The following is a 23,735-nucleotide window of genomic DNA, read 5'->3' as shown; positions in this document are numbered from 1 at the left end:
TCAGTGACTCTATTCTTAATGTTTCACAGGCATCTCACTTTATTCTATAATGATAATGATAGTAATTTTACACAGAGGGTTAGCAGGTTTTCAGTAGCGTCCTTTAACAAAATCAAAGCTTGATGAGTTTGGGAGAGAAAATACTAAATACTATGAGGTTCTAATTAGCCATATTTCTGTTTCCCCATTGTCTTAGACAATGTAGTGGGTCTCCCTGATTGAGTAAAAGACAGGATAATGAGATAATTGTCATGTGAATAGACTGTGTAATTTTCCAAAATAAGTTGGAATAATACAGGCAATGCTTTACACAGTGTCTGTGCATTAATGAAACAGTTATACTAATTTGGACATAATATAATTTGTGTGAATAATTTGTGTTATATAGTATATGTATACACACAAATACACACACATATATATGAAAGGCAAAGTGACAGGAGACTATGTCTCTAACATCACCTAGTCATTAAAATAACCCACTATAAAATTGAATATGTATTTGTTTTCTATCTAAAGATATAAATGTAAACAACTATTTTAGCTCCAGAATCAAGTAATCTTAACATATCAATAGAAACAGGTTTCCCAGGATTTTATTTTCTACTATTCAGTTTCTACTATTTAGCAAACTGGTTCCTGAACATTGACTTTTCAAGTGAATGTGATGTTTTTGAGAGAATGTCTGCTCAAGTGTCTCAAGTGAATGTACTGCTTTTAGTTATGTTAATAACTGAAGAATATTGTTTATAGAAATATTTGCAAATATCAGTTGGAATTTTTTCAGAAATTATGGAAATAAAGATTTGTGCTCACCCTTAGTTTTGGCTGAGTTTTTAAATGGAGAAAAATAGATTTTAAAAAGTAAAGACTAATTACATGTATGTCCAAACTTTAACAGGATTTTATGTCTTTAAAACAGACTTGTGAGGACTTAATAAATAAATGTATAAATATTAAAAACCTCAAAGTATAGGATTTTTTTGCATCTGGAGAAAAAGATAATGTATTTCTCACCTGTGAAGCGTCCTTTAAGTAATATGAAATAAATATTTTCATTTTAAATAAGGAAACTGATCTATACAAGAAAAGGCAATTTCCTCAATGCTACACAACTGTGCTAGAAATATATGTGTGCCTCATCAATCTATGTATTTCTTTATCAAGATATTAGGAAGATGTCTGCTGGGTTTTTATAAGATAAAAATGAATGTATGGTAAAATGTATATCTAATTGCCTGAATACATTTGCAATTCATTAATTCATAGTTGTATGACTTCCTACAGTGTCCTGTATAAGTGATGGCCACAGGTTTCTAGCTGATCCTATAACTTTTGGTGCAGCTTTTCCACCATATTCGTAAGATTATTGATCATTTTATCTTTGAATTTTATCGTTTCACCTATAAAACACACAGTTTTTTGATTTTATATTTATATAAACTTACCTTAAAAGGCATAAGGAAAGGTAGGACTTCATAATACCAATTAAAAACTTACATAGTTCTTCACTGTAAAACTAATCCCATTTCCTTTTTTTTAACAAAGTATGATTTTACTCCCTTTGTCAAGATCACAGTTCTTTTTTTAATAGTGACAATCCATAGATATAGACATTCCTAAAAGAAATAAAAGTAATTCAGTAGACATGTCACTGTTACAGAACCTGAATATGGAATGCATTCGATGTTTTTGTTTGATTTTGTTGAGACAGGGTCTCTCTCTGTTGCCCAGATTGGAGTGCAGTGGCTGCAACTTGCTGCAGCCTTGGCCTCTCAGGCTCAAGCTATCCTCCTGCCTCAACCTCCCAAGTAGTTGGGACTACTGGCGTGTGCCACAGTCCTGGCTAATTTTTTGTAGATATGGGGTCTGAATATATTGCCCAGGCTGAATTTGATGTTATTTCAAGTTGATTTTCGTGTGTTTGGAAGCTTGTCTTGCTCCTCAACTACTATGCAGGTAGACAGTCATCCCCCAGAGACTCACTAGATTGCAATATAGAGGCACTTTATCATTTCCCTATTTTTCCTAATACAGAATTGTAGAGCTGGAAAGTAACTTCAGTTTTCTAAATCTATTCCTAAACAGGATATCACTAACTTCTTTAGAATCATTTCTCAGTATACATCAATTTATTGAGAACTGTCTAATACTCAAAGAAATGAAATCTTGAGTTCAGTAAGCTGTGTTCCAAGCAGGAATCATTTTCACTTACCAAAATATCTCCTATTACCTCAAGCTATCCTTGTTGAGGAATGCTGAAAATTAAATTTTAAGTATCAAGTCTAGACCATAGAGTGCTTTGGTGGGAGTATTTTGATTATATACCTCCTACCCATCAGAAGCAGGCAGCTAATATTGTGAACTGAGCATTTTTGTCAAAAGTCACAGGCAAGAGACTAGAGAAGAATGAGAAAGGTCAAATGGACCTTGTGTGGCTGACTACATGAATCTTGTTTCTTGGAGGTCTGTCACAGAAGAGAAAACACATAGAGGTGAAGAAACAGAACAGACTCAGTCAGCATCCTTACCCAGAGATGGCAACATCTCTATTAAGACCAATGCAATACCTTTTCATCTTCAACAACTGTTGTTTTGTCTGTCTTTGATCCTTGGCATTGTCAAAAACTTAACTGCAGGTCCAGTGTATATTTTTCCTTATTTTTCCCTTTTAGCTATCTGCTAAAATGATTAAATGTCACAACTGTACTTTTCCAAAGAAACAGAACTATTGACAATTTATAGCCTGTCATGCAGGTCATGTTTTAAATTGAGGCTAAAATTTTCAACAGCTATAGAAACATTGTACAATATTAGTGTTTTTTTTTAAAGAAAATGTTAGTTCATAGAGTATACTAAATATCTGTGATAGATTAAATATATTAGTTCTAATCTTACTTTTGATTTTGGGAGCCCAAAATAAAGGGAGTGTTGTTTTCATGGTTATGCCTTGTGTGTGGAGTCAAGTGTCGATATACTTGAGGCATGTTATGTGTCTTCTAATTAATATTTTTATCACCGTGAATTTGTGTCTCTTCCAAGCATTAAACTTTTACTATGTATCTTAAATTCCTTATTAGAAAAATGAAAGCGTGAATACTTTGTTTGGCTTATATTTTCATTTATTGTAGTTGACCACATTTTATGGCTCCTGAGTGCCTTCACCCAGCTACACTTTACCTTGTATCTATAAAAGTGTAATTTAGAGTAAATACATTGGCTATAAAGTCGAGATCAGGTGCTCTCCACCAAAAGCAAAACAAAACTTCTGAAATGTGGCAAGGTTTCTCAGTGCAAGCTTAAATATTTAAACTGTTGACCATGTGGAAAATACTGGACAAACGGGAAGAACAAAACATCATGTGCAATAGTTAGAGGTTATGCAAGGCAAAGCAAGGTTATGCTTTTTGACTAAGTTACTCTTAAAAGTTAAATGCATTTTTTCTTGTGAAGTGTGGATTATAAAAGCCAAAGACAAAACCAGTGTGAAAAACGTTTTGTATTCTACAATACCTTTTACGAGTAAGAGTAAAACATAAATTTTTTATTTGTAATTTTATTTAAGGAGGAATACTCTTTCCCTTTGGTATGACCACAGTATTATAAACAGCAAGGAATATGTTCTGCTTTCTGCAGTTTTAGAAAGTCATTCCAGCCTGTGTGACAGAATGAAGTAAGACTGTCTCTTAAAAAAAAAAAAAAAAAAAAAAGCTCACACCTGTAACCCGAGCACTTTGGGCACCAAGGTGGGCAAATCGGTTGAGCCCAGGAGTTCGAGACCAACCTGGCAACAAAGTTAGATTTCCCCCTACTCTCTACAAAAGTAAAAAAAAAAAAAAAAGCTGGTCATGGTGGCACACGCCTGTGGTCCCAACCACATGAAATTCTGAAGCAGGTGGATCTCTTGAGACTGGCTGGGAGGTCGAGGTTGCAGTGAGCTATGCTCACGCCACCACACTCCAGCCTGTGCAACACAGATCTTGTCTCAAAAAAGAAGTCATCTGTGTGTTTCTTTCAGGGACATCTATGGCAATGCTTGTACCATGAATTTAAAACTTCTATGGCACATTTTTACTTTTTTTTTTTTCCGAGATGGAGTCTTTCTCTGTTGCCCAGGCTGGAGTGTAGTGGCGCGATCCTGGCCCACTGCAACCTCTGCCCCCCAGGTTCAAGAGGAGGCAGCCCTCCCGAGTAGCTGGAACTACAGGCATGTGCCACCACGCCCAGCCAATTTTGCATTTTTAGTTGAGACATGGTTGCTGGCCAGGCTGGTCTCAAACTCTTGACCTGAAAAGATCCACCCACCTCAGCCTCCTAAAGTGCTGAGACCACAGGCGTGGGCCACCACATCAGGTTCTGATGGCACATTTTAAAACTGATCTCATTTCTTATTGATTGTTTGAAACCAAAAGTCAAAACACACACACACACACACACACACACACACACACACACACGCACACAGTTCTCCATTTATGTTATTTGATTATAAAAATTATGACAGAACAACATGCATGTAGGAAGGAGGTAATTGAAGTCCTCCACTATACTTCTCCAGTATGTAGTCAGGAAAGAAGCAGAAACTGTGAAAAAAAAGGATGCTTTAGCAGCTCAGTCAGCAGCTCACCACTGAGACCACTGGCATGTGAAAGAATGACATCAAACCTCAACTTTTGTAGGTTTTCTTTTTAAGTTTATTGTTCAAAACCAAATTTTTAGAAAGATTTTCATAACAATCACAATATCCCTGTAACTGTTTTGCAGTGGTGCAATATCTGTCCAAAATGTATCTTTGGGTACATCTTTTATGCATTGATCTATCCTGTCAAAAAATTCTACAATCCATCTTTAGTGCAATATGCATAAAAAAGTTCAAATTTAATACTAGATAGTCTACTGAGATCAAGGAAAATGGAAGACAAAGGTCTAGAACAGTCATCTCATGATCTCTCTAGACAAGTTTATTCAATACTCACTTCATATGAAGTGAGTTCATCCAGTTCTCAATTCACTTCATATTGATCCAGTGTCTACATTTTACCAGCACCTTTCCACAACTCCTCTACGTAAAGTAACAACTCAACTGTAGGGGAAGCAAAACTGAAGTTCATTTCATAGACATTCTAGTTAAATGCAATGCTTATTTCTCTATGCATCTGTTGCTTCTAACTAAGGAGAAATCATCAAGAATTTAAAATAAAACTCCAACACATCTGGCTTACCCAGCCTTGCTGTTATAACAAGATACCTGAGACTGGATAATTTACCAAGAACAGAAATTGTTTTCCCACAGTTCTGGAGGCTGGCAAGTTAAAGATCAAGATGCTGGTATCTAGGGAAAGCCTTCTTGCTGCATCCTCACATGGTGGAAGTGGAATGGCAAAAGTGACCACTTCTGTATCTTCAAGTAGCAGAAAAGCAAGCCTGCTGAATGCTGCTTGAAGCCTCTTTTATAAAGACCTTCATCCCATTCACGAAGAAGGCAATATCACCTCTTAGAGGCCCCTCCACATAATCTGTCACATTGGCAACACCTGAATTTTGGAAAGGACACATTCCAACCATAGCAATGTCAAAGTAAATACATTATATGAACAATCACAGTTTCTGGATGGCAAATGGATCAAGAAAAGGTAGATGGCCTCATGCTTACAAGTGTGTGTTACTGTGTCTTTTAAAATTACAAGTGTTTTACTCCCCAGTAAGAGTTGAACTTGTGTGTTCTAGACACCTAAGTCATGTAAGAGGTTTGTGACGTGTCAAGTACAGTGAGAAATGGAGACTTCTTGGTCTGCAGTCCCCTTGACACAGAACTGGAGATAAAGTAATTATACAGCTGAATTACCATTTCTTAGATGTCACGGTTCAAGATACTTTTGTGTGTAAAAAATTTGTACACATACAAATCACACATTTATCAATTTAAAGTGTACAATTCAATGGCTGGGTGCAATGGCTCATGTCTGTAATCCCAGTACTTTGTGAAACCCAGGAAGGTGGGTCGCTTAAACCCAGAGGTTTGATATCAACATGGGCAACACAGTGAATCCTCGTCTCTACAAAAAAAAACAAAAAAACAAAAACAAAACAAACAATTAGCTGGCTGTGGTGGTGTGCACATGCAGTCCCAGCTACTTGGGAAGCTGACGAGGGAGGATGACATGAGTCCAGGAGGTTGAGGCTGCAAAGAGTGGAAATTGCAATACTGTCTTCCAAAAAAAAGTTTTTAATATACAATTCAGTGGTTCCTCATATATTCATAGAATGTTTCAACAACGGGAACAACAAGATTTAGAGTATTTTATCACCCACCAAAAGAAACACTGCACCCTTAGCTATTCCTTATCCTGCATTTTAGGCAAACACTAACTTATTTTTTATCTCTATCAATTTTCCTATTAAGAGCATTTCATATGAAGGGACATATTGTTATATGAAGGATCTTTGTTGTTTGGCATCTATACTTAGTATAATGTTTTAAAAAGTTTAATTAATGGTATAGCATGCATCAAGACTTTATTATTTTTATTGCCAAATAATATTCTACAACATATTGTTTATTCATTTATCAGTGATGAACTGTAGTTTTCCTTCCAGTTTTGGTTTAGACGTTGTTTATCAACATGCAAGTATTAATTTTGTATACACCTATTGCCATTTGTCTCTGGTATATTACTAGAGGTAGAATTGCTGGGTCATATTGTAACTCTGTGTTTAAACTTTTAATAAACTGGCAGATTGTTTCAAAGTGCCTGAATAATTTTTGATACACACAAGCAAAGTATGAAGATTCCAAATTCTCCACATCCTTGCCAACACTTTTAATTACTTATCTTTTTGATAATAGCCATGTTAGCGAGGGTGAAGTGGTATCTCATTGTGGTTTTTACTTACATTTTCCTGCAATAATGTTGAACTTAATGATGCCGAGCATTTTTTCATTTGTTCTTATTGGACATTACATTTGCTCATTTGTCCTCATTGGACATTTACATATTCCTTAGAGAAATGCCTGTTCAGATCTTATGCACATTTTTGGATTGGGTCATTTTTTTCATCATTGAGCTGTAAGCTTTCTCTACAAATGTCTTACACAAGTCATTTACCATATATGTAATTTGCAACTATATCCTCCAAAGTCTGGTTTCTCTTCAGACTTTAGTGCTGGTGTTTGGATGTACAAAAATTTTGATTTCAGTGAAGTCCAATTTATCAATTTTAATTTGATTGCTTCTGCTTTTGGTGTCATATCTAAAAACCTTGCAAAATTCAGGGTTAGAAAGAAAGCTATACCCATATTCTTCCTGCTGAGAGTTTTATAGTTCTTGATCTTACATTTAGGTTTTTTTTTTAATCTATTTTGAGTCCATTTTTATATATGGCATGAGGTAAGGGGTTCAATTTTATTCTTTTGAATATTGATAATCAGTTTGCCCACTGGTATTTGTTAAACATATTGTTTTTTCTCCATTGTATAGTTTTGCATTCTTGTCAAATATCAGTTGACTCTATGTTTGGCTATATTTCTAGATTTTACAAACTATTAAAATTGAGTATATGCCTAGCTATATGCCTGTAGCTAATGTATGCTAAGCTTAATACCTAGGTGACGGGCAGATAGGTGCAGCAAACCACCATGGCACACGTTTACTATGTAACAAACTTGCACATGTATCCTGGAACTTAACATAAAATTGAAAAAAGAAACAGTGAAAGAAAGAAGAATTTCAAAAATGTTACTAAGGCAAGGAATGTAATTTATCTTCTCAATTTCAAATATTGAAATTAACACTTTAGCTAGAAAGATCATTAGATTTATAAAGGGTAAAGAAAGCAAAATCTTTAATATATTTATTAAATTAATGCAAGGTTGAATCAAGTAAAAGTATTTGCCTTCAACTAGTGCTTTCCGTTGATAAACATTTATTATGCCATATCCTTGGTGAAGCTCTTAGTCTTTTATATACATAGCATAACAATTAATTGATAAATTTAAATTTGTGGAAGATAAAGACAAAAATAATGCAATGCTATCAAATTCCAAGTAAGCATTTTTTATTTTTTGGCATAAAATTAAACTTTTGATTACAAATAGTGATTATATATTATGAACATTAGTGATTTTAAGCATAATTGATGTTTCATGTAATTATTTGTACAGTTAACTAAAATTTTATAAAAGTGATCATTATTTTCTAGATTTCTAATTGTTATGTCCTCTAAATATGATCTGTTCACCTTCAACATATAACATAGAACTTTCTCCTTGAAATAAAAGAGTCGATTGATTGATTTATTAAAGATAGTACCCAAATCTTCCACTACAGGTTATATAAGAATATATGTTGAAGAAAGGCAGGCAAGTTATGCCTTGATTTTCTAGATATGCTTAATGAAAATTTTGTAGACATTTAATAGGGACGCATGTCACACTTAAAATTCATTCTCTAACTCCTGAAACATTGAGCAAGCAGAAGAGTTTGTTTTTATTAAAAAAGGAAATCATTACCTTTCTCATAACACACTACTCTCCTATGGTGGCTCCCTGATTTGTTTGGTATATGGAAATTTGTGAATTTGACTCTTCCTTACACCTATCAAATTCCATCTACACTGTATGCATTACCAGGATTCCGCATATTGTTAATCATTAATTAAGGTTAACTATAAAATAATTTGATACTATGAATAGAACATATTTAAAATTAGGTAGTATCCTTGTGTCAGAAAAGTGAAAGGAAGAGGGTGTAGTCAGCAGGGAGAGACAAAGGAAAAATAGAAGACTATAACTCACAAGTTAATAATAATCATGCCAAAATCAAGGCTTTATCAGTAGGCTTATCGCAGGTAGAGAAATAGAAAATTTGGAAACGGGATGGGAGATGCGTTTTTGTTAAACTCCTTTTGTCTGGAATTAATAGGACTACACTACTCAGGATTTTGCCAAACTTAAAAATATATATATTTCCTCTTTTTCTTGACCTATTCTCTTTTTTTCTTCTTTCCTATCTTAACAAATTTTTGACAGGAAAACAAACAACATTGTATGACCAAAAATATAGCCGTTGTCACACAGACCAGCAAGAACCCAATTACATCCAAAGAGTGGTACTGGAACCAGGTGAGGTTGTGGGCTGCAACCCGAAGGTGCTTGGCTCCTTTGTGGCGCATGACAAACTCGATCCAGAAGACTGCTCGATCCAGGGGCTTTACAGGTTGATCATGGTGAATTCTTGATAACCTCATAGCATTCTCTTTATAACTAGAAGACAAATAAATAGGCAGAAATTAGATAATTTTTGTTTTTATTTTCATTGAAGATAAATATGTGATACACTTTTGCTCTACAAGTTTAAGGCTATAGTTAGGTTGAGAAAATATAATTCTTGCATGAACTTTGCTAGTTGTATAGGATTTTAAGAGTTACAAAAAGGAAGATATGGATGAAATATATGCTTAACACAGTATGATCAAATGTAGACATAAAAAAGTAGAGTAAGCCTGTTGTAAATATAGATGTTTAGCATAATTTTTCCAAAAATAATTTTGATACTGTGTGAGCTATACTGTAGGATGGTTCCAATACCAAGATGGTACATAACCTAATACTGTGGGATAAAAATCATTTAAGACATACATAAACATATCCTCTAGTGTGTGGCTAGTTCATATGACAGACAAAGGAAATTGGCAGTCAGCATTAGTGAGTAATTTTACAGTTCTAAGATGTAGGCATTGTGATAATTACTTTGTGGCACACATCTGTATGTTTGTGACGAAAAAGACAGTGTCTGTATCTGTAACATGAAGACTGAACAAAAATACTCTGGTGATTTAAGAAGTGGCATATCCAAGTACATGAACTTTGATGTTTCAATTGAAACATCTCCCTAGAATTAGAGCTCTAAATCAACTTGCCATCACAATAGAGATAGTAACAGAGATAACAGTTCTAATGGCTTCTCAAACAATATTGGGTGGATATCTACATATTTAAAAGGCAAACTGTGTCTTCACTTGCAGTTTCCCTAGTTGTTAAACCAAAATTACTAGGTTTCATTTTGATTTGTGTCTGGAATAAAAGTTCCAGGCTGGATTCATGAAGATGAGCGAAGGTAAATGGTTTGTGTAGAGATGTCCCAGTGTTGGCAGGACATTGTTAGGACTGGGGAATGGGGAACATGGTCATCATTTACAAGAGAACATGGTACAACTAGATTCAGCAGCAGGAGTAGTTTACATGTGTTGAGTGTGTGTGCGTGTGTGTGTTTGTGTGTCTGTCTGTCTAGTGAAAAAGAATATAAGTAAGTAATTTCACATGGATCATCCTAATATACTTTAGGCAATAAATAAATTTGTACATGTGAATCAAAAAATAATAAGAAGAAAGCATGTTTTCCTATAAATGATGTGGGACAAAGACCATGCTCATAAATTTATTATTTCATGTTTTATTATACACTAATGTTTTATGACTGATATGTTAAAATATTCTGAATAATTAAATTACAATGGTCTATTCAAATGTAATTGTTAATGTTTATTAATTGCTTTAATGAATAACAGAATGGAGTACAAACACATTCATATATATACTCTACACTATACCTTGTGTTCCCAGAGGTGGTATTTGGTTTAGGGTTAAAGTGAAGTTACTTTAAACTAAATAATTTTTAGGCATTTATTTAGAAATTTCTAACAGTATTTATAGTTCTCATTTTTTTGCATCAATAGTTTTGTCAATGAAATGAATCAAAATCTAAAATATTTGAAGATATTTATTTGTAGCAAAATATGAGTGACCATGGCCCATGATAAAGCCCTCAGGAAGTCCTGAGTATATGTGCCCAAGGTGGCTGGGGTGCAGCTTGGTTTTTACATTTTAGGAAGGCATAAGACATTTATCAAATACGTTTAAGAAATACATTGGTTTGGTTTAGAAAGGTGGGACAACTTGAAGTGGGGGTGCATCCAAGCTATAGGTAAATTTAAACATATTCTGGTTGACAATTGGTTGAGTTTCTCCAAAGACCTGGGATCAAAGGGAAGGAATGCCTGGGTTAAGATAAAGCATTGTGGAGATCCAAGTCCTTATTTGCAGAGGAAGCCTTCAGGTAGTAGGCTTCAGAGAGAATAGGTTGTGAAATGTTTCTTATCAGACTTAAAGTCTGTGTTGATGCTAATGCCAGAGAGGTATACTGAGGCATATTTGACCCTCATTTCCCATCATGGCCTGAAACAGACTCTCAGGTTAAATTTTAACTTCCTCTGGCTGAGGAGGAAGTCCATTTGGATGGTTGGGTGAGAGGCTTAGAATTTTTATTTTTGGTTTACAGTTTTCAAGTCAATAATAAAATTTAACCATCATTTTAAGCATTAGAGTTAAAGAGAATCACAGACTGTACCTACACTGATAATTAATAAAATGAACAAAATTGTCAGCAACTAACAACTTTGTAATAGTCTAATTGACTAGTCATTAAAGTCAAAAAAAGATCATACTGAGCCTTGCTGAAGCTCCTAACCCACCACTTAGCTCATGAATTATGATTTCTAAAATTATGACTTATACAACATGTACGTATTAATAAAAGTCAATTAATTGGAATGTGGATGGGGAGCAAAAGTGGACAACCAGGGCTGAGTCTTGGTATGAATCTAAACCAACTGTTGAGTGTCTTTCTTTTTTGAAATGAATACATTGGCCCTCGTGTCTAAAATGCCTGGCAAAGGGCACTGAATAGATGTTTTTAAGCAGGTTACTTCCGTTAAGAAAAAGCACTAAATTCCATCCGAGTTTACCTTCTACTCTCCTGAATCTCAGCCTTCAGGAAAAGTGAATGAAATATTAAAGCTATTCTTCAAGCTTGGACTCTACATGAAAACAATTAAGTCCAATACAACATAAAGCAAGTTTAAAGCACCCACACAAATTCAGAGCAAACACCAAGACCGAGAAAAAATAACAGCCTGATAACCACTTACACATATTGAAAAATAAATGAGAAACTAAAAATGCATTTAGGTATTGCATATAATCCAAAGAAGAGGAGATTCAAAATACAATAATAGCAGGAGGGTAATGAATATGATATCAAAATTGACTTACAAAGCAAGAGGAAGTGATAAGGAGATAGGTGAGCTGATGATACAAATTGTTAAAAATGACAGTTGAAAGAATTAATAAAGAAATTAGAAACAGCAAGCAATGCTCATGGTAAAAATAATAAATTTACTAATTTGTGAACTATTGGAGGCAATCTCAATGAATTAATAATAGTAAAAATTGATTAGAACAATTAGACAGGAAATAAGAGAGGAAAACATACCAAAATACTTTATCATAGGGAAGACTAAACTGGTGCTCCAGAAGTAAAGATAAAAAATGGAAATAAAAGGCATTCAAAGAAATAATACAAAAAAAATTAATTTCTGAAAAGAAAAACTGGATAATTTTTTATCCTAGATTAACAGTGTTGTAAAGACACAGTATAATTGAAGAAAAATATATAAAATAATTTGTAAGAATACACCATAATTGAGTTTCTGAATTTTAAAAAGTAACTATTTCTTTTTCCAAGTTGAAAAGAAAGCAAAAAGATAAAATAGTCAGGCAGGACTCAGAAATCATATAGCACAATTTAAACTGGAAGGCCATAAGTAATATTTCCACAGGTCTGAAGGAAAGAAAGCAAGAGCTAAATATATTGTATTCAGATAAAAGTCATTCTCATAACAAAGCAGTGAGTGAATATTGCTAAACATTATCTCAGAGAATTCAATATCCAAGTCTTTATTGGAAGAAAATTCCATGTGAGATAATCAGTCAAGAAATAAATCCTAAATATTTTGGAATAAATAATCTCTAATTCAACAGTGAACACTGAGTCCCTTAAAATACAGGAAACAGAGTAAATGTGAGAAAAAAATGACATAAATATTGGTAAAGTAAAATTACAACATAAGTAATATAAATTTGGAATGAAATAGAGATACATTTCAAAGCAGGAGTTCAACTATAAGTAGCTAAAATTAAAACACATCATCAAAAATAAAGACTCAAAATTACATATACATATATCATATTACTTTGGTGAGATCTTTCAGAGAAAAAAATAAGACACAATATATATACACACACACTATCTACTAAGCTATATATATAGACATATATATAATATACTAAGCTATGTATACATAACTCAATATATTTTATAGATTCATTTCAATCTAAAAGCTGAATCAGATAAAATTATACTTAAATTTTATTTAAAATATCACATAGTACAAATCAATATTTAAAAAATTATTCACTACCCTATATCTTTTCTCTCTGTGTGTATACATATACTAATTAAAGGTATCGAATGGTATATACTCAGTGTTAATAGTTATTTCTGAATGATTATTACTGAGCGTATTATCATTTCAATTTTGTATTTACTGATTAGTTTATAATATGTACGTACTTACTAATTAGTTTATAATATTAAGCAGATTATCCATAAAAAATGAGAATTTATATAATCATAGCATTCTTTATTTTGAAAAATATTGAAATAATATTTGAAGTCTTTTTTTTTTTTTTTTTTTTTTTTTTGAGACTGAGTCTTGCTCTGTTGCCCAGGCTGGAGTGCAGTGGCACAATCTTGGCTCACTGCAACCTCCACCTCCCGGGTTCACGCCATTCTCCTGCCTCAGCCTCCTGAGTAGCTGGGACTACAGGCGCCCACTATCATACCCGGCTAAATTTTTGTATTTTTAGTAGAGACAGGGTTTCACCGTGTTAGCCAGGATGGTCTCGATCTCCGGACCTTGTGATCCGCCAGCCTCAGCCTCCCAAAGTGCTAGGATTACAAGCTTGAGCCACTGCGCCCGGCCAATATTTGAAGTCTTAGGATTTTCTTATTTTTCTGATTTCAGCAAATCACTTTAGCAGTTTGGCAAATAAAATAGTTTTTATATTGGTCAGGTTATGGTTGTTATTGGAAAATAATTACAAAAGTATAAAAGAATGTACATTTTCTGGTATTATGAATAATGTAATTAAAGTTAGGCAAGTCTTTAGGAGCCTTAGTACTTACGAAGGTTCATTAATGACTGTTCTCAAAGCGCTAAGCAAATCCACACTTGTCATTGTGTTTAGGTTCACTTCCACAGCTGCTCCTTTGGCCTTCATGTGAGCAATGTTATCAGGCTGATCAGCAAACATGGGAATTCCCACCATAGGGACTCCGTGGTAAATAGCTTCGTAGATCCCATTAGTTCCACCATGAGTGATAAAAGCTTTGGTTTTGGGATGTCCTAATTTGAGGATGGAGTGAGAAGTGGGTGTGTAATAATAACACATTAGCAGAATTTGAGAGACAGAAGGGGTCAAAAAGCTGTAATATAACTCTCTAAAGAAGGATACGTTTTCTACAAAAGCAGATCACATAGGGCATTGGAATGTCAGAAAACTGTGATCCCAGGAAAAGCAGTAATTAACAGCATTTGCATTTTCTGGGAATATATTACTGAGGAGATGATATCTGAACTGAAAATGAAACTTGAAGTGTGATTAATGTTAACTGAAAATGCTCTTTTGTGAACCAGAGGAAGCATGAGTCTATAAAATTAATGGTCAATTATGTAATTATATCTGCTTTAAAATTGAGTGTCAAATAACATTTTAAATTATTAAAAATGTATTGAATTTATTTGCTATTAAACAGTTACTTAACTTGTCTATTGTCCCACTGTACAGCTTTTCTTTCCCCACAGTCTTACCAAGAAGATCATTCTGGGGTATCCAATCAAAGAGCTGAGTATTGTTTCCTAATGTGGCTGGTTTCTTTCCTTTGTATCTCCATAAAACCTGTGGAAAATGGTGCTTTAATTTTGCAAGGAAAAACACAATGAGGACATTTTAAGTTGGGAGAATTATTTAGAAATCATTTAACCAGCTACTTGGAAGACGGGAATTACATAAGCAGTAGTTTACAAACGTTGAGATACGTAGTAGGACTGTTTACATGTACCTTTTTGTAAAGTCTTGTACTAATAGTCTATCAAGTATAGTATTATTGTTTTGATATTTATCACTTAAAAGCTTTTGGAAGTTAGATTTTAAGTGAAGAAATAGAACGTAAACAGTACCAGTTTAATCAATCACAACATGGAGGAGAAAAATCATGAAGAGTGTTACGTGCTTTAAACAATACATAAATATAAAGAGTCCTAGGATGTGTCATGAATAGAAGTATAAAAAGAATAGAAATGCAAAATTGTAGAGATAAAAATTAAGGTTAATTGAATAACATAAGTCAGAAATTGCATGTTGTTGGACTATAATATTTGAATTTTAATTGTTTTTAGCTAGAGAATATTCAACTTAGAAAGGCTAAGTGAATCGAGGCTTCTACTTCTAAACCAACTACACTTTGATAGAGTTGTAATAAAACCTAGACATTTGAATTATATTTTTAGCATAATTTCTCCCTGCTTTGTGTTTACACTCTCTTTTCCTGGACCATGGAGCTAACAAACTTCAAAACTTTTGAAAGTAGTCAGTGGAGAACAAAAAATTTCAAATAGTAAAAGGTCAGTGGGGGCTTAAAGTTTTCATTTCTATTCCATTAAAAATAAATGACTTCAAAAAAGTATGTGTTTCTAAAATAATGCCAAGGCTCAGTAGGCAAATGATTCAATGTGCTAATGTACACAATTTTAATATATTACACAACGTTACTTACAACTGTTACTAGTGATACTCAGTGTATATAATGAGTTTTGATTTTCATATGGAAAGAACATTACTAGCTGCATTGTCTCTCCCATTAGTAAAAAGCTGTGTACCAGGATTCCAGGCTGTACTGACCTTCTGTGGAATCTGGGCAAGGGCTGAGGCAATAAGATTGGCCTTTTCTTCTGTAAGGTTTTTGACCATTGATCCCAGAGAAAACACCACAACACCATCTTTACCTGAGCTCTGGATAAATTCTTCCATTTCCTGCATACATAATATATTTTCTATTACAAAGGTGTAGCATCATAAGAAAAAATAAGTTTACTTACACATTTATGTAGGTAAAATTAAGATATATGTCAGAGAAACTGTTGAACTGTCTGTCTTCTGACATGTAGAAAGATCTAGTTTCTATATTTTTTTTTGGCAGAGTCTCGCTCTGTCGCCCAGGCTGGAGCGCAGTGGCATGATCTCTGCTCACTGCAACCTCACCTCCCCGGTTCAAGTGATTCTCACACCTCAGCCTCCTGAGTAACTGGGATTATAGTCTCATGCCATCGTGTCTGGCTGAGTTTTGTATTTTTAGTAGAGATGGTGTTTCACCATGTTGGCCAGGCTGGTCTCCAGCTCCTGGCCTCCAGTGATCCACCTGCCTTGGTCTCCCAAAGTGCTGGAATTACAGGCATGAGCCACTGTGCCCAGTCAGAAATAGTCTCCTTAAGAGGAAACATGTCTCTGAAATGTATAACTTAAATATATAATCAGTGATTACAAGTCCAAGCATGGAAGCAAAACCATTACAGAAATGAACACTAAATAAGGGACAACTCTTCTCATGCTAACTGAAATTGTTACCCCCAAGGCTTAATTTAACCAATCAACAGGGTTGTTTGCAAACTCATAAAAACAGTTTTTGGAGGGAAGCCCAACAAAGGATACTGAGCTAGGCTTTTAAAATTGTTAGCATGCCAGTTATATCTAATAAAATTATTAATAAATTTATCGGTTCCTGTTAAGCATTCAAGATCATTTTCTCAACTGTATGCCTTCTTTGATTAATAGGTCTAAGAAAAACTTTGTTTAAAATGGCATCTAATTGTAACATATTTTAGAACAGGATAACAAAGTGCATCTCCAACTGTAATCACAATGATGCGTATGAGACAGTGCATCTCTTTCTTCTTGATGTATAAGCTGCCATGAGTGTGATGTTAGCTATGTGCCCTTAATTTGAGCCTTAAAGCAAAATTAAAATATAAATTTGTCTGCCAATAAAATTCCTTAGGTAATTACTTATAGTTTTGCAAATTTGACACTGCAAAATCTGAGATTAAGGCCTTTCACATCATATCTATATGAATGCTACTTTCTACAGATGTATCCTGCATTCCCTGTGCAAATATTTGTTGGGATCACACTGGAATCACTGATGTATCACTTTATGACTAGCCAAATAACTAGGGGAGGGTGATATCTTAAGTGAAAATAGATTGCTATTTTTGGCTTAATGTCAGCAGAATATTTCTGAAGTCCCAGGAATTGGTGCTTTGCCATTTTGATTTATTTTCCAAACAGATATTAATTCATTAAAATAACACACACACACACACACAAACATACACATACACACAAACATACACATCTACCATACTGATATGGATTTTTCATTTGACAGTCTCTTGTTGTTTTTGTATTCTGTGTACCCAGTGATTGGCGTAATTATTTCATCAGCAATATAACCCATGGTTGGTATTCATATTTCCCAAAGCCTATATCGATATTTATATTGATTGAATACATAATGGCATAATGTCTGCTATTGTAAAACATGGCTGATTTGTCTTTGTGAAATTGTGAGAATATGTGTATATGTGTGTGTTTGTGTAAAAAGTGGGTTTGGGAGGAAAAACATAATAGGGTGGCATGGGTCATTATCCAGTGACCTATGGATACGTCATGAATATTTCTGTGTCTTTATTTAGATATTGGTACATTATTTCCTATAATAAACATTCACTAGAGCTTGCCTGCAGCCATAACTTGACTGGCCAGAAAATCCTGAAATAAAATTTTTAGAATCCTGAAATAAAATTTTAAACTTAAATATGTCTGTTACTATAAACAGAAATTTAATACTCTTATAGGAACCTGCAACTTTCTAAAAAGATTACATTTGCTTGTGTATAAACCAAGTAAATAATAGCCTGTTTCCTCACTCCTTATTGATAGTTAAATACATTGTTCCTACCATGTGTACCTGTACTCTATTTTGCTTCTCAACACTTTTTCTGTATAACATTTCTTATATTCCACATTTCTTTTCTGAAGACTTCATATTGTAGCATACAATTTCCTTCTCATGCCATAAAACCTGACACTATATTTATAAAGAACCAATACAACATTTGTATCTCTCAGTTTTATAATAGCTACTTTATGCTGATGAATCTGAATCTATTTCTAATGCTTCCTGCTTGAATTTACACTTTGTACTACCTAAATGATTTCTAGAAATTACCGAAACTCCTTTTTGTTCCTTACAGTAAATAGGTCAGAAACTAAACTCACCATTGTCAACTCAAAAGAGTTTTTTTTTTTTAACCGATTGTTTCCTAACAGTAGATGGCACAACTGTCTAATAAATTCTCAAGAGTAAAACCTAAGAGCCCTGCCTTATTTCATTGTCTTTCTTCAATAATGACTTCTTACTCACCAAGTTAAATGGAATTCACCCAACAGTTTTCATGAAGACATCTTTATCTCTCAAGAAATTTGGTAAATATTACTGTTCATAATGCTATGTGGCTTGGTAAGACTAGGGCAGTATCCTTCGTAATTTCTATGATCTGGTTTTCTGTCCCACCAAGTCCAGTATCAAGGTGTAGACACACTGATATTTGTAACACACAGCTTTAATCATTTTATTCTTCAGTTTAAATTGTCAATGTAAAGTCCAAAACACCTAATATCACTTGTAGGAGACCTCTATCACAAGGAAAATAGATGTGGAGTAGCAAACTGAAATGTCCAGCAGCATTTATTTGTTATTGAGGCTATAAACTTTAAAAGAAAATTAAGTATTTTATTATGAAGAGCATAAAATCCTCCACTGTTGTAGACTTACCTTAGGTAAAGGTTTGGCAGGTTTGCAGTGCAATCCTCCAACAAACTCAAAATTAGGTAAGTATGGACGAGGAAATTCAAAATCCCAATATGTTCGGATTAACCAAATTTCAGCTTTCCCCATAGTCTCACATAACGTAGTGGGTCTTCCTGGAGAAAATGTAACAAGTTGGATGGAGGAAATTAGCTTATATGTTTGCTGAGGAGAAAAAAAAGCTACCAGTAATTTCCTGATAAGCTGTTAAGAAAAAATTCAATTAGGTCTTCTAGAATACTTATCATGTTTATATATTAAGAAGAAGGAGAAATTAAAGAGGATGGAAGAAAGGAAGGAGGAAGGAAGAAAAGAAGGAAGGAAGGGAGGAAGGGAGGAAGGCAGGCAAGCAGGGAGGGAGAGAGAGGAAAGCAAGGAAAAGTGAGAAAAAGGGAAGAAAGAGGTAGAAATAAAGAAAGAGAGAGAGAGAGGAAGAGAGAGAGAGGGAGAAAAGGAGAAAGGGAAGAAGAGAGGGAGTAGAGTGGGGCCTGGGAAAGGAAGGAAGGAGGGAGGATTTTTTGTTAGTGAAAAAGAAGTAATGTGTAAGTGTAATTTCACAATAATAAATCAACCAAAATTAAACTATAACTACAACTACTGACAAATTAAACATTCATTTTCTCTCTTCAATTAAATGCCAGATAATTTTTTCCCCAGGACAGCAAATCAGAGGCATTGTTAGCATGCCTCTCCCACTTGAAAAGACAATATAGTGAGTAGAGAGACACACTGTGAATTTTTTTACAAGAAGCAACACAGAAACTTAATAGTAAAAAAGCAAAAGTAGCCATAAACCCTTTGAAAAAACTGGTGGGCAGCAGCCTATCCTGTGAGCCAGGTGAAAAACCATGAGTCCCCAGAGTGTGAGTGGGGAGAAACCGCCTCTGGGATATATACACCCATTGGGAAACCTGGCAATCCAGACCACGGGGAAATGCCTTAACCCTATGCAGCACTGGAGCTGCTTTAGTGAGCAGTGGGAAATACATGAGAAAGAGCAGCATCTGGACATGGTTTGTGTGCACTCCCAGACTCCAGCAGGAACAGAGAAAAGTCACTCCTAATTCTATATCACAAGGGACTTTGCAGAAGTCTGTCAACTAACTCAGGTTGTGGTCACAGGTTGAGAGAAGCTCCCAACTGAGAATCACAGTACAATCTTGAGTGGCAACAAACTCCCTTTGGCCAGAATTGAGGAATGAGTAGGAAGTGTGCTATGGCCACAGGCACAGGAGATGGACACCCCTGCTTTAGAGGAGCATGGCCTGAAAGCCACAGTTTCCATCCCAGTGGGTGTGTTAGGCCTTTCTCTTATTCCCATAAAGAAATACTTGAAACTGAGTAATTAATTTTTTTAAAAAGAGGTTTAATTGGCTTATGGTCCCATAGGCTGTACAGGAAGTATAGTGGTTTCTGCTTCTGGGGAGGCCTCAGGAAGCATCTAATCATGGCAGAAGGCAACACAGCAGCAGGTTGTTTTGCATGATGGGAGCAGGAGCAAGAGAGAGAGTGAGGGCAAAGGTGCTATACACTTAAAAAAAAAACAACAAAAAAAAAACCAGATCTCGTGATAACTCACTCACTATCACAAAAACAGTACCAAGGGAGGATGGTGCTAAACCTTTCATGAATACTCTACCCCCATGATCCAATCCTCTCCAACCAGGACCCACTTCCAACATTGGGGATCACAATTTGACATAAGACTTGGGCAGAGACACAGATCTAAACCATATCAGTGGGGAAGGCTTATGACCTGGGGCATTTTTGAGTTTTGAGAGGAGTGTGCCTGGAATCCAGTTACCTGATGCTAGTGGAACACTGCAAATGTGAGAACTGCCTTGCCAAGCATGTAGAAGCCAGGTGAGGTTTACTTCCTGCTGCTACACATACTCCCCATGTGGATTCTTCTGTGCAGCTGAGGCAGCTGCACTTCTCCCTGGAACATTACCCCAACAGCCAGAGAGCTTCCCTCTGATCCTCACTGTGACCACTGCTCATGGCTACACAGGGGGAGCCAGAGCACAGACTTGACTGACCCAGCCTCGTGTCCTTGCTCCTGCACCTGCCCTGGTGGCTTAACAGAAAGGACAGAGAATTTGGGGAGCTCCATGCCCTTCCCCAACCCCCGGAGTACTTCTCCTGGGTAACATAAGGCAAGCACAAAACTCACTTCTACCACTACAATTGGAGCTCTTTTGCAAGTGCCACCTCTTGGCTAGAGGCCAACTGACAGTCCATTACAGCATCTGCAGGCAGAATAACACAACCCCAGGAAGGAAAAAACTTCTGCATGACCTCAGCTATCACTATTGCCTGCATCACTTTGGGTAACCAGGAGGTCCTGAGTTTGTCCACATGCCAGTACGTTACTACCACAGCTGGCATTTGAGAAAGTCAACATTGCTAAGGCCAATAACCAAGGAATCTCACAAAGTCTACGTAACTCCCCTGCCACCCCTGTCAGAGCTGGTGCTGGTATCCGCTGATGGGAGACTAGAGGACAGGTCATATCACTGGATCCCTTGCAGACATTCCCTAGCACCAGTCTGGGGTGTGACAGCCCTGCTGGGTGGCCAGGTCTAGAGGAGCAGCAGCATTCATAGTAGTCTGGCCCTCAGAGACTCTTACTCTTATGCAAAGGAGGGCTGTACCACACCCATGCAACTTGAGAAGTTAAAGGGTAGAGTAAAACTAAGACAACTTGAATAATTAATATAATCAAGAAAAAGTATATTACTGAAATAGAAATCAAATTAAAAGTCAATCATACTCAAAATAGATGCTGTTACAGTTAAAATGATTATCTGACTAAATCTAGTAATATTTTAACAAAAGATATGAAAAAGTTGGACTCATTATAGTAATGAAATGATAGCTAAAAACTGAAAAGTAGATAAGTTCATCTTATTAGAAGGTAAAAAGAGGAAAATCCTATCATCTCAAGCAATAAAAACTCAACAGTTGTTCATAATCTTGAAATTATATTAGTAAACTACAAATAGAAAAGAATTTCTTTGCACCAACAAAGGCACTCCAAACAAAAAAGTTTCATCAAATGTAATCTTTATGTTAAAATAGTAAGAGCATTCTTATCAAGACGAGAAAAAGTCAGTGGTATGTACTAATGACAACTTTAATTCAACAATACTTTACTGCAGTTAAACAAGAAAAACAATTTTTAGAATAAAAAAGATTTAGGAGATCTATCTATCAATCTATCTATCTATCTATCTATCTATCTATCTATCTATCTATCTGATATCATGTTATGTAACAAATCCAAAATAATATACAGATAAATCTTCAGAATGAGCAAGAGAAGTTTTAATTTTGCTGAATGCAAAACTATAACATAGCAACTGAAATTTCTGCGCACAAGTAGACAAAGATTTAACTTAAAAACTAAATTTCCACTGAAAAACTTGGAATAATTTTTACAAAAGTTACATAATCTATTCACGTTTATAATTGCAAAATTGTATTAAAACCCACAATAGAAAAGTAGATAGAGCTAACTTGTTCACAGATAAGAAGATCAAAATTCATAAAGATGTCCATTCTCTAAAATCAATTTATAGATTAATTATGAATCTTATTAAGGGTCAGGAGTTCAAGACCAGTGTGGCAAGATGGTGAAACCCCGTCTCTACTAAAAATACAAAAAAATTAGCCGGGCGTGGTGGCAGGTGCCTGTAATCCCAGCTACTCTAGAGGCTGAGGCAGAGAATTGCTTGAACCCGGGAGGAGGAGGTTGCAGTGAGCCGAGATCACGCCACTGCAATCCAGCCTGGGTGACAGAGAGATACTCCATCTAAAAACAATAAAAATAAATGAATAAATAAATAAATCTTATTAAAATTTCAAAATCACAAGTTTCATAAACCTTTACAATTGTTGTAGAAGTTTATATTTGATTCTAAAATCCATACGGAAAAGCAAAAAGCCAAAAATAATCAAGGAACTCCAGATGAAGAGATACAAGAGGAAAGAATATTATTTTATCAGATATCAAGAACTAATATAAAGGAAAGCAGTTAAGATAGTGAAAAAAAACAAAACCACTTATGTAATGAAATTCATGAATGACAAAGATGCAGGCATGCAGGAAAAAATGTTTTCAATAAATAGTGATGGGACAACTCCTTACCCAAAACCCCATCTGTACATCACCATCATCAAAGACCAAAGGTAGATAAAACCACAAAGATAGGGAAAAAACAGAGCAGAAAAACTGGAAACGCTAAAAATCAGAGTGCCTCTCCTCCTCCAAAGGAAAGCAGCTCCTCACCCGCAACAGAACAAAACTGGACGGAGAATGACTTTGACGAGCTGAGAGAAGAAGGCTTCAAACGATCAAACTACTCCGAGTTACAGGAGGAAGTTCGAACCCATGGCAAAGAAGTTAAAAACCTTGAAAAAAAATTAGACGAATGGCTAACTAGAATAACCAATGCAGAAAAGTCCTTAAAGGACCTGATGGAGCTGAAAACCAAGGCACAAGAACTACATGACAAATACACAAGCCTCAGTAGCTGATTCGATCAACTGGAAGAAAGGGTATCAGTGATGGAAGATCACATGAATGAAATGAAGAGAGAAGAGAAGTTTAGAGAAAAAAGAATAAAAAGAAATAAACAAAGACTCCAAGAAATATGGGACTATGTGAAAAGAGCAAATCTATGTCTGATTGGTGTACCTGAAAGTGATGGGGAGAATGGAACCAAGTTGGAAAACACTCTGCAGGATATTATCCAGTAGAACCTCCCCAGTCTAGCAAGGAAGGCCAACGTTCAAACTCAGGAAATACAGAGAACACCACAAAGATACTCCTCGAGAAGAGCAACTCCA

General features: G+C 35.2%; 1 protein-coding gene across 4 annotated transcripts in view; it reads right to left on the bottom strand.

Moving 5' to 3' along the window:
- Window positions 1-4,666: 4,666 nt before the first annotated feature.
- The window catches only part of UGT2A2 (UDP glucuronosyltransferase family 2 member A2), a 69,420-nt gene continuing 50,351 nt past the window's right edge, over window positions 4,667-23,735 (bottom strand). For 2 of the 4 annotated variants that reach the window (XM_009447793.4, XM_054683042.1), the window contains exons 3-7: window positions 18,852-19,000; window positions 15,860-15,991; window positions 14,770-14,857; window positions 14,085-14,304; window positions 4,676-9,262 (exon numbers count right to left, since the gene is read on the bottom strand). In XM_009447793.4, coding sequence (XP_009446068.4) covers window positions 8,983-9,262; window positions 14,085-14,304; window positions 14,770-14,857; window positions 15,860-15,991; window positions 18,852-19,000 — 869 coding nt within the window. In that variant the 3' untranslated portion in view covers window positions 4,676-8,982. Of the gene's footprint in view, window positions 9,263-14,084; window positions 14,305-14,769; window positions 14,858-15,859; window positions 15,992-18,851; window positions 19,001-23,735 lie in introns of all 4 variants that reach the window. The other 2 variants (XM_024356137.3, XM_024356138.3) reach the window with 2 other exon arrangements.

The sequence above is a fragment of the Pan troglodytes genome, chromosome 3 (assembly GCF_028858775.2).
Source record: "Pan troglodytes isolate AG18354 chromosome 3, NHGRI_mPanTro3-v2.0_pri, whole genome shotgun sequence".
Taxonomy (NCBI): Eukaryota; Metazoa; Chordata; class Mammalia; order Primates; family Hominidae; genus Pan; species Pan troglodytes.
The sequence above is the reverse complement of the archived record's forward strand: the minus strand, read 5'-3'. Positions and strand labels throughout refer to the sequence as shown.